At 38.0% G+C, this 12618-nt stretch overlaps 1 protein-coding gene across 3 annotated transcripts in view; it reads right to left on the bottom strand.

Moving 5' to 3' along the window:
- NALCN (sodium leak channel, non-selective) overlaps positions 1-12618 on the bottom strand; it is a 285524-nt gene that overhangs the window by 167039 nt on the left and 105867 nt on the right. For all 3 annotated transcript variants that reach the window (XM_039254277.1, XM_039254276.1, XM_039254275.1), the window contains one exon: positions 7555-7686. In XM_039254277.1, the coding sequence (XP_039110208.1) occupies positions 7555-7686 (132 nt within the window). The remainder of the gene's footprint in view (positions 1-7554; positions 7687-12618) is intronic.

A 12618-nucleotide genomic window follows, 5' to 3' on the forward strand; every position in this document is an offset into this window, starting at 1 on the left:
CAACCTGTAGCCTGACCTGGCTGTCATATTAGCAGAGTGAGCAGTGACAGGCACCCTCACATCCCTCTCTAAGCTCACCTGTATTTTCAGAGTTTCCTTCCAAAGGAAAAAATGAAATCCATATCACAGTGTTTGTTTTTTTTTAAAGTAGGGAACTAGTAATAAATACCTGAAATATATACAAATAGATTGTCAAATTATATATAAACACAATCACTTTAGTAACTTTGTTTTTGCTATCAAAAAGACATATGGTATGATCTCTTTAAAAGATCGTAATTCATAATTAAATATGCAGCTGGATCTATTTGCATTATTATTTGCTCAGTGGGAAAACCTATACTCTTTTCAAACCTAGTAAGAGCCAATAGAAAAGGATTTAACAAATTGTTATGTGATTATATGTAAGTATTATATTCCCACCAGTTTTCCTACTAGAGTTCCTGATTTCAGTACTCATGGGACCAAATAAATATCTCATTTTTAACATAATTTGTTAATTATTATAAGCTCACGATCTAGTTCTCTGAGAAACAGTAATGCCAAAGTGGTAAATTTTTTGTGGAAAATGTTATACATGAGAATATTTGTGACTGACTTGTAACTATGGGTTATTCTGGTATAGGGAAGAACTATGTCAGGAATTAAAGGAGGGGTTTAGGAAAATTAAATTATTTTACATGCTCATTGGCTATTTTGGTGTAGGCTAGAGGGTTTAGTGCAGTATTTCACTTCAGAGGAATGTAAGTTTAGAACTATCAGAGTGAATGCAGTAGAGGGAAGCTATAGCAACTTTTCTCAGTGGACGGCTCAAGCCTGTGTCAGTGAACTGAGCCCTGACGAGAGCTGGACAGGGGAGGAACTTGCCAGGGTCATGCCGTTGGCCATACCAAAGGGCTTTCTGCAGAACCCTCTCCCCCACTGTTTTTCCCCTTCTTCTCACCCATAGTCCTCTGTTAAGTTCCTCCTAATCCTCCTATATGTGCAAACATATGGAATCTGTCCTTCTCTGCCTGACCTATTTTGCTCAGCATAACACCCTCAGGTTCCATCCATGTTGCTACACATGGCCAGAGTTCATTCTTTCTCATTGCCATGTAGTATTCCATGGTATAGATAAACCACATCTTCTTGATCCATTCCTCAGCTGATGGGCACTTAGGCTCTTTCCATGTTTTGGCTATGGTTAAGAGTGCTGGAATGAACATTGAGGTACATGTGCCCCTATGCATCAGCACTCCTGTATCCCTTGGGAAAATTCCTAGCAGTGCTACTCCTGGGTCATAGGGGAGTTCTACTGTTAATTATTTGAGGAACCTCCACACTGTTTTCCAGAGGGGTTGCACTAGTTTACATTCCCACCCACAGTGTAGGAGGGTGCCCATTTCTCCACATCCTCACCAGCATCTGGAGACCTCTGATTGGCTCATTTTAGCCACTCTGACTGGCATGGAGTGGTATCTCAGTGTAGTTTTGACTTGTATTTCCCTGATGAGGAGGGATGCAGAGCATCGTTTCATGTGTCTGTTGGCCATCTGGATGTCCTCTTTGGAGAAGTGTCTGTTCATATCTTCTGCCCATTTCTTCACTGGATTGTTTGTTTTTTGGATGTGGAGTTTGGTGAGTTCCTTATAGATTTTGGATACTAGCCCTTTATCTGATACTTATGGAATTTAATATGTACTGTAACAAACCCTCTTGTCCTCAAGAAAATTACCAATAATGGAGTTCTGATTTAAAAATTAAAGGAGTTGTTCTAAGAAACAGTATTACATTTGTTTCCAGGAAATATTTTTTTTGAGTGAAAAGTAGGAGAAATTAATTTAAAATGCTTGTTTTCTAAAAGAAGTTGTAATTGGATTTGTGAGCCTAGCAGGTAAAACAGTAAAATGACTGCCAAATTTCTGAAGCTAAGGAGAAACATAACCAAATGGAAAATGACATGCATAAATTAATGCAACAATAGAAATCATTTTGCCCTTTTAATTCAATGAATAATGTATGAACATTTATAAGTGACAAATTATAAATGAGCTGATTGTCACATGCAGGTCTGAGAAGATAAAATGGTAGAGATGCTACCCACATATAGGAAAGATTTGAAATATATCATCCAAGATTACTGTTGTGGTCTCTATTTCATACTTTCAAAGAAACATAAAGGATATTATGAGAAAATGAAGGCAAATTTGTCACAAAAGAAGATTACAGGACAAAAGTCATGAGAAATTCAATTCAGGTAACCCTATTCTCCTAAACGAAATTCAGATTAAACAACACCAAAATAAAGGATTATCATTCTAGAGGTATCTGTAAATCACTTGCTCTTAGTCTATAATGTTCCTTCGGGATTCTAAATAATTAAAGAGCAAGCTTTTGAAAAGTCACTAAATAGTTTCAAATGTCATTATTATATGATTTTTCACCTAAAAGGGTACTCTCCAAGTCCTTTAGAAAAAAGGACCACACAAGTTATTGCTAGCAGAAACGTATTTAATAAAGTTGTCCAAAAAGGAAATTAAACTTCATGATAATCTGAAAGACTGCTTTATAGCAATGAGTTACTTTCTTAATTCGGTCATTTCTTATGATTAATGAGCTGGAATATTGGTGTCAGATTTTGTTGGAACTAAAACAAATGGCTCTTTCATTTAATGTCATTTTAACAAATATCATAAGGCCAGATGTCCTCAGAGGGACACAGGATCACTTTTCTAGCAAAGATGATTTTCTGAAAGAATAAAACTGAGTCCACGCTTCACAAAAGCCTTTCTGCGTCAAACACACGGCTGCCATTGAAACACAGGTAGCCGAAGAGATATCCTGGAGTTCTACACAAGGCAAATGTCTCTCCTGAACAGAAATGCAACAGAGACTCACGCTGTTCTTCATCGCTTGCTTCATTGTGTTCGCTCTCCCATCAACTGGTGACTTTCTTAAAGAGGAATTTTGCTAAAATTGTTAATCTCTGATGCATAACATTGTGCTGATATATTTCTGTTAACGGTACAGCCTAATGGATGCCCAGATATACTATGTATTTTTATATAACAACAGGAATGTACTGTTCAAGTTTTATTACTTAAGAAGATGAGAATATCCAATTTAAAATATAATTAAGTTTGTTATAAAAATGTGATTTTAGGTATAAGATGGATTGTGTTTGATCTGAACTAAAAATTAAAATTCTTGCAAAAGAAAGTAAATTTACCTTTTTATGTTTATGCATAGCCTAACAGATTTCTTTAAAGTTTAAATTTAAAACTAATTAAATTTAAAACTAATTAGTTTAAATTTAAAACTAATTTTAAATTTAGGTTAATTGGTCCAAAGTAGCAAAACTGGTCTCCAGCTACAGAACGAAAGCTGAGCAGCTTAATTTATGCTTAAAAGATGTTTTGTGAACTGCAAGTTGACTTTCATGGGTACGATGGTTTATTTTGGATTTTGGAAATTATCCTGGATTATATGGGAACTCGAGAAATTACTTCTCTGAAAGCTCAGGGCCTTTTCTGATCTATTTTAAAAACAAACTTTCCAGTACATTACATAAGGCTATTGTCTTAAATATGGGATCGTTGTAAGTCCATAAACTTGAATTTCTGTTATTATAGCTATTTTTTAAGATTTTTTAAGTGTTTATTTTTGAGACAGAGAGAGTGGGCACAAACGAGTAGGGGAGGGGCAGAGAGGGATGGAGACACAGTATCTGAACAGGCCAGTCTCTGAGGTGTCAGCGTAGAGCCCGATGCGGGGCTCGAACTCACCAACCATGAGATCATGAGCTGAGCTAAAGTTGGACGCTTAACTGACTGAGCCACCCAGGTGCCCCTATTATAGCTCATTTAGGAATCAAATGGATTAATGAATTCCTTTAAAACACTTGGCAATTAATTAATTATTAGGACTCTCCCCAAAATGGCAGCTATTACTGTTGTTTGTATTGGTATATTTGAATTTAACACATAAAGATGCCAGTTGACATACAGTTTGCTCCTATAGCTCAAACCACGATTGAGCCCACTGCTTATTCTTGTAAATAAAGTTATTTTTGGAACACTACCATGCCAAGCCCACACTCACTTTCATACAGTGAAAACAGAGTTGAGTAGTTGAGGCAAAGAGCATGTGACCTGAAAAGCCTACATTGTTTACTGTCTGGCTCTACCAGAAAAAGTTTGCTGACCCTGACTTAAAACTCTGACCATCCTTGTAAACTTTTAAAAAGAGAGTATTTTATCAAAAAAAGTGAGTTTGATTAAAATAACTTAAGAATACTCATTTGAAACAAATGACTTTGATTCATGTGGAAGTTTCTGATATACGAAGTGATACCACAATTTGAATAAAGACCAAAGGTGTTTGGGAAGCTTAGATACCCAAAATCAGTAGGTAGAAGTGGAACAATTTTTGAATGCTTTAATAGTCAAGAATAAAGCAATGTCCACATGGTTGTAAAGTGAACTAAAATTTATATTCAAATTTATTTCAGTGGTTTGGGAAGAGAGCAACAATTTGTAGACACATAAACATTAGAGTGCTGTAGAATCTTGCCTGGTTGACTTTTTTTATTTATTTGCTTTTTTAATTTTTAATACTATATACAAAAAGCAAATGGCAAGGATTTACCAACTAGACCTGGGCTCTCCCAATGCACTTAAATAGTATCAGTGAACTCTGTATTAAATTATTTGAAATTCAGTTGGCATTTCATGATCATAAAGTAGCTAACACACATAAATAAATTAGGAAAGAGATCAAATTTATGTGTGAAAAAATTACATAAAGTTTACCAAAGCATTCTATTCTATTCCTATGTTTCCAGGGGATGGCCTACAGGGCAGATTTAATATGATCAAGTTCCAACCCTGGGCTGGACTGCACAAGAAATTTTAATGTAATATCCAATATCCAGGACTTCACCAGCAGATACAACTCACGCCAGAGAGATTATCATAATCCCAATCACCAGTAGCCATTTCTGTTCCAATTCCCAGGCATTTTGTCATCAGCCTTTTAACCTCTGGTTCTAAAGGCTGTTATGTAATCCTTCCACCTCACCTATCTTCCTACCTGTCTCCACCCAGAGCCTTTAATTAACCAATGGGTCTCATTCTATGTTAAGCAATTTCTTCTACATTCTCTTATCCTTGCTCACTGAATTCACTGAATATGCTTCCTATGTCCTTGCCTCAGCTGGTTCTGTCACAAATGTATGGATTTCTCCACAGCCCTTTCCAGAAGAGGATGCTCATGCTCCAACATCCCATACAGCCCATGTAGGATAGCATACAGATGACGAAGAGATGACCCATCCATTTTCAACGCTCCTTTGAGGTATATTCCAACAGGTTAAGACATCCTCTCACTTGACTCTCCCTGTGGCTGCTGTCCATTAATTTCTCCATCAGTCCCTTCTACATGCCCCTGCCTACACTCTTTCCCTAAGAACTGGACTCACATCAAATGATTTCAATGTCATTGTGAAGATTCAGCCTACACCTTAGTTTGATAGCTCCCTGCCATCTTGCCTTAACTCCATCACTATGTTTGAGTGGCTCATATCCATATGACACTCCGTATTTTGTATTTAGTTGCCCAGGATTATTCTGAAATCCTAAATCTTGGATCCTGCTCTCTGATCACAACCTTCCCTTCTAGGTCTCTCAGTTCTACCAGCCTGAAAAAAGCTCCAAAGCTGGCTCAGCTGAATGTTGCCTTTCTCCCCTTTATGCAAGATCTTAAAAAGGGACACATCTGTCTATATTGGCATCATTATGAATTTGTAGCATCAAAATTCAGCTGGGTCTTCAGAGCTGAAATTGATGTATCTTTAATCTACTATTTTGCATTCTCCACAGTATCCATTTCCTCTCTCCTTCCTCCACGAACTTCCCATTTTATAATCTTGTTATCAGGCTGGACATATACCTTGCTTCCTACTTCAGACACAAGTCACTTCATTGGGATTCCTTTAATGTGCGATTCTTGCATTACAAATTCACCTGCAAATATTACTATTGGACCATGTTTCCCTGTACTTTTAATGATAATCCAGTCTTTGTGTGTTGGATCTGCAGCAAAATTATACCAATTTTTCAGGTGTCAAGCTGGATATAATTTTTTCAGGAGCCCCTGTCATTGGTACTCCACAACATAAAACACTTATTGTTTACTGTCTATCTTTCTTGCTAAACTATAAGCTCCATATACCACAGAGCAATTAGGCAGCATCACAGCACAGTGAAAGTTTAATACAAATGATATTTTGCTACAGGCAACAAACCTCCATGAAGAGGGAAATTTATAAGTGACTCCTTAAATGTTTATTGATATCCAGATAGATGTTACCATTCAATAGGTGTATGCCATCAATTCTTTTTCTGAAAAGTTGATGTGTGGATGGATTGAATTTGTATTAAACAAATCCATTTTTAAATGTACTAGGAGAATTCTGGCTATCTTAGAGAATTCAACCATATGGCGAATTAATTTTTTACATGGAAAATGCTTTTATAATAAAAATAATTGAATTACTATTTTTCTGCTTTTTAACTTTTTCATGTTCTGGATTTCTTGAATGTAATTCAGCTGCATATAAATATTTCACTTAAAAAACATATGGGTTCTAAAGAGTTACATGTCAATCAATTTTTCCATAAATATGTAATCACTGAATTCTGAGATGTATTATAGGAATAATTTTTTCATAATAAAAAGTAGTCTCTGGACATCATTAAAATATTTAGGAACCAAATATTAACAAAGTTACTCAATCAATAAGAAGTACTATTCCAGGGGTGCCTGGGTGGCTCGGTTAGTTAAGTGTCTGACTTCAGCTCAGGTCATGATCTCACAGTTCATGAGTTCAAGCCTCACATCAGGCTCTGTGTCAACAGCTCACAGCCTGGAGCCTGCTTTGAATTCTGTGTCTCCTTCTCTCTCTGCCCTTCCCCTGAATATGCTCTGTTTCTCTCTCAAAAATAAATAAATATTTTTTAAAAAGTACTATTCCAAAACTCTAGTGTAGTATGTAGGGCGATAGAAAATGTTTATTTAATCACTAAACCTACTTGCCCCTGACCTGACAGCATTCATGCAGGTAGAAATACCTCAGTTTCTACAGAAATTATCTGTTATCAGGATTTTCCTCCTGTCCTCTCCTTGGTATTGTTGAGCTGACTTGCTTATTTACAGTCTTCTGACTCTGTGCTTGCTTACACTTAGTAGGAAACAGACTAACACAACTTGAGAAAGGGAGAGAAAATGAGAGGTGGGTATGAAAATAGCCAAGTTCCGAAGAGTAAGACACAGGGCAAAGGGGTTACCTCGGCAGTGTGAGACTGCGGGGAAGATTACTCAGTCTGAGGGTGACACACAAAATGAGCCAGGCAGCATGGCAACCAAAGAAACACTTACGAAGAAAACAATGAATCAGCTTGGGTCAAAGTCAAGGGATTCCCAAAATGATTTTACTGTTCATATTTATAAAAAGCACTCTCTGAGGCTCACCTCTCCCTCGAAAAGTCATATGCATCCAAGCGAGCCGCTTACCTCTGCGAGATAGAACTCATCATATTGTCTCCTGAAGCTTTCCCCTTTGTGGTAGTTGCTGGCAGCTACTATCACATCCACAGTCACCATGCTCAGAATGAACATGTGGAAAACTGATGACCGCATCATTTGCTGAGGAGGCAAAACACATGAACTCTTAACAAAGAAAAAAAAATGCTCTAGGAAGTTACCTAAGTTTTATAGAGAAGAAAATCGAAGCTCAGTGAAGTTAACTAACTTTCCAACTGTCACACAAGTATTGCAAGTGGTGCCGTCACTTGGACCCAAGTCTACTGTCTACACTGAGATGAAATGCTTAGGCATTCAAAGCCAATGACTGTTATTATAGTGGCTACCATGTATTGAACCCTAACTATTCCAGCCATACTCTAAGTATGTTGTTTACTTTATTTTTTTTAATCTCCACCGTAGCCCTACACAGCAGGATATACTACTCACTTTTCCCAGTGAGTTCAGAAAGATAAAGTCATTTGTCCAAGATCATACAGTAAGTACACAGTAGAAGTGGGCTCCATATCCAACAAAGTCTGTTTAAAGTCCATTCTGGGACCCACTGCCCCCATTGGGGTAGATGATATATCAAAGGAGAGAGTATAGGGCGAGGGCCTTGGGCAGCAAAAAAAGAGAGAAGCTGGCCTATGGAAAGGGCCTGAGTGCAAAACAACAGATCACTAAGTCACATCCCTTGGCACCAAATGCCAGAGACGAGCGCCACCATGTGTTAAGGCGTTGTTGCTCCCTAGCACGTTAGGGACAGGGATCCTTACATTCGATCAGACTTGCAAAGTCTTCACAGAACTTAACCAAAGCAGAGTCTGGAGATGGGAAAGGAGAAACAGGGCTCAGGACTGCCTCCTCTGAGTACTATGAGTCCAGCTGGCGTCTTATGCATCCACACGAGTGACTGTACACGGCCTTCATCACCCTATGCTTGTCTATAAGGACATGGGCTCTGAGCCAAATTGCACGGCGCAGAAATTCCACCACTTCCAAGTTCTGTTGCCTTTGGCAAGTTAGCTAAGCCTCTCTGTGCCTGTTTTCTTATTAGTCAAACGGAGGTAACAGTGGCCATTCCCAAGGTTGCTACCGTTTTAAAGGAGTCAATATCCATGAAGCGCTTAGAGCAAGTGCTTGCATATTGGAAGTGTTCTATAAAGATTTGCAATAAAATAAATGCATTTCTGGGAATCAGGCAGTTTTCTGTCTGGGAATGGGAAATTAGCCATCCCAAAGCCAAGAATTAACTATGCTGTGTATTGGACTGAGTCCAAGAGAGATAAATAACGCGTGATAAGATTTATTAATTTGAGAGACGTCAGAGCCACTGGAAGAGCAGATATTTGGTAAGGTTTTGTCTCAGCACGACTCTGGAGGCATTTTACATCCATGTGACTTTGACTTTATTTTATAGGTAATACAAAATCAAATTCCAGAACTGCCAATCAACATATGTAAATGCACATCAATTTCCTTGCAGGAACTATTGACCTTCATAACACAGATAAGCAAATCAGTTGGCAAGTTTCTTTTCACACCAGAATTTTTATTGTTATTTAGTCTTTCTTGCATTGTGAGAGTTAAATTCCATAACTATTATTCCTTTTCTATATTCTTTTCAACATAATGTTCTATTAAAAACATTTCAGCTGATTTCTACTTTATCTGCATGACAGAAAAGCCACAACTCTCTGTATTTTCCTTAGCTGTGGATTTGTGTCTTAAGTAAACTGTTATTACTGAAAGATCCAAACAAAGCTTTTAGCCATGGCTGTCAAAAAACTTTTAAATTGGTTTTGTAACTGTCACAGCTTCACTTTGGTGCTGTCATTATAATTAGGTTGTTTTTTGTCTGAGTGTCTACGTGTCCCTGTTGGTACAGAGTCATTAAAATAATCACTTACAATGGATTTTGATACACTATAATCACCATTGCTTAGCTGACTTTCTCTGAAGTAATGACTTTCAAATATTAAATAAGAATCAAGGTGATCAGTATGAGCAGTAGCTAAATCTGAATATTAGAACCAGTGACTCTAGCTTTGAAGTGAGAGTTGGTGATACAGTCCACTTCAGCTCAACTCAATCCAACCAGCGTTTGAAACTGGCTGTCGCTTTCCTTAATGCAGAGAGCTAGAAACATTACATTTAGACTCATGCTTATATCTATAGGATAGTCCAAATTTATACCCTTCCAGTTTTCCTTTTTTAAAAAAATATTTATTTTTGAGAGAGAGAGAGCACAAGTGGGGAAGGGGCAGAGAGAGAGGACACAGAGGATCCGAAGCGGGCTCTGCACTGACAGCAGAGAGCCCCGTGTAGGGCTCGAACCCACAAACGGCCAGATCGTGACCTGAGCCAAAGTCTGACACTTAACTGCTGAGCCACAAAGGCGCCCCAATTTTTTACAGTCTTATAAAGATTAATATAAGCTTGAGATTTTTCATAATTATTTAATATGAATGTGGATATGTATACACATATATAAACACATATACATGTGTGTATATGTTTATATACATGTATGTAGATAGTTTTGTATATAATATAAGACTCTTTGGATCCTGCATACACATTCAATTTTTTAAGGTTCTCTTCAATTGCAATGTCATCTTGGTTTATATTTTTTAAAAATCAGACATGTTTTACATATATTTTTAGCTTGACTTTGATCCAAGAAATACCAATTTCTATATGTGCCCATTGGAATTGCCAAAGTACAAATAAAAGACTATAGCAAAACTATCACCCAGGCAGCAGTATCTGGCAGCAATGCTCAGAAGCCTTACTACTCAGACTGTGGTCCCTGAACCAGGGGCTTCCTGGGAGCGTATTGGAAATACAGGTTCTCAGGCCCCATTGCAGCCCTGCTGAATCAGAATCTGCATTTTTAACAAGGTCGCCAATGATTAATGTGCATATTAAAGTGTGAGAGGCTCTGCTGTAAGGATACTCCTTCAGCGGCAGTTTAAACTGTAATTTTTTTTTAAATAAATTCAGCATTTCATGAGTCTAAAAGTCTGTAATCACTGAATTGAACAGACCTCGTACTTGCTGAAACGTTACGTGGTATGTTAAGAAGCACCATAAGTATGTCGGGACACATCATCATATCCCCCCTCTCCAACTCCAAGATCAAACACCAACTACACCAGGTTCATGAAGGCAAAAGTATGTGTTGACTTTTCAGCCATCTGGGGGGGAGAATTATGAAGACACCATTGCAGACTCTTTCATAAAGTCTAGGAGTGCAGGCTGTGTCTAGAGTCTGGAAAAGGCAAGAAAGTTGTTTCTTCCTCATTATCCCCAGAAGTAACACAGCCTTCCTGACACCTTCATTTTAGCCAGCTGAAACTTACTTTGGAGTTCTGACCTATAGACCTATAAATAATGTGTTGGTTTAAGTCAATAAATTTCTGGTAGTTTGTTACAACAGAATAGGAATCTAATACAAATATTGTTCGTGATATTGACAGACACCAATTCAAACTGTCTCCTATGAAACCTGATTGTAAAAACAGCTGTGCTACAAAATTCTACCGCACCAAGGAGTTCCATGCAAGGGGATATGCCAGTAGGGGTCTCTAAAATTTATTACTACAAATCTAAACTCATCACAGCGACCAAGTTTCCATCTTGTTTATAATGCGTTTCAGACACACGCAATGAGACAAAGGGTCTGCAGCAATGATGTTGAGCTCCACCTCAAGTGGAAGAACAAGAAAGTTCAATTTTCTTTATACTGAAGTCTACACCGAATACGAATAGGGATCCTCACTCAACTCAAGTTGACACCCACAAGATGTATTACCAAAACAAGAGCTAACATTTGGGTGCTTGGTTAGTGGCAAGTTTTGGTGGGAGCATATTGCCCGCTTCAATGCACTGCATGTAACATTGTCACTTAATCAACAACTCTGTGCAGTAGGTATTTTGTTATTGTCTTTGACATATGGAGAAAGGATAAGGGAGGGATAAGTAGACTTCCAAGCTCCTAGAGGTAGAAAGTAGTCATAGCTGTTTTGAGCCCAAAGTAGGTGTTCTCTTGCCTTCTAACAGGCAGTCACAATGGTTCCGACGCTGCTCTACATACTCAAGAAAAAAGAGCAGCCTTGCTAAGTGTTTGTGATTAAACAGAGGGAACAAGTTTGCGAACCTTGTATTTGAAAGCTGAAGATGATCTGCTCCTTACAGAAGGGTTTAAGATCGCCGAGGGGGTGGGTGGGAATGTCAGTTTTGCAGACAGGCTGAGCTGAGTTCACATCTCGGCTCTGTGCATGAGTTAACCTCTCTGTGACTCAGTTTCCTTGTGAGAAATGGATGTCGGGGCACCTACGTCTCCAGGTTATAACATGACTTTAAGAGAAACTATTTAGTATTGAGTCTAGCCCATAGCTGACATCTTGCACTCAGGACTCCTGTTATTATTACTACTGTATTTGAAAACACTCAAAGCATTTAAAGGTAGAGATAAAATCAGTTCCTTGTGGTGAAGGTAAGAAGGTACAACATGAGAAATCAAGTGAGGGGAGCGAGCCAATCTTGGGAGGGACCATGGATGTGGATAGCCTTTTGAAAAGGTCTTATGCTGACCCATTTTTTGGCTTGAGTACTACATAGCAGCTATCTCTATTAATTTGTTCAGGAACTGTGCTTATAAATAGTGCCTTAAAGATTCTGAAGACTGTGCAGGCAAACATCCAACAAATCAAAGCTGTGGCCTTCAAGGCCTCAATAAGGATAAATTAGAATAATGAATAGTATGGCTCTGAAATAAAATCTTTCTTTAAATTGCTGCTTGAGAGAATAAACTATCCTACTTACCTTGGTAAACACATTTCAGGCATTGAACATTGCATCAGCCATGTACTAAAAACTGTGTTTTAATTAGATTTCAATTACCAGATGAAATTCTCAGAAACCAGCCATGAGCATACGAGCAAGAACATAATGTAAAAGACCAAGTGCATAAACCTAAAATAAGTCTCTCATGTGTATGTGGGTACATTTTTTTGCTTCCTGTATTTAGAAGACATCTGGATGTAT

Source organism: Hyaena hyaena, unplaced genomic scaffold, assembly GCF_003009895.1.
Source record: "Hyaena hyaena isolate Hyena2069 unplaced genomic scaffold, ASM300989v1 scaffold_478, whole genome shotgun sequence".
In the NCBI taxonomy this organism is placed as follows: Eukaryota; Metazoa; Chordata; class Mammalia; order Carnivora; family Hyaenidae; genus Hyaena; species Hyaena hyaena.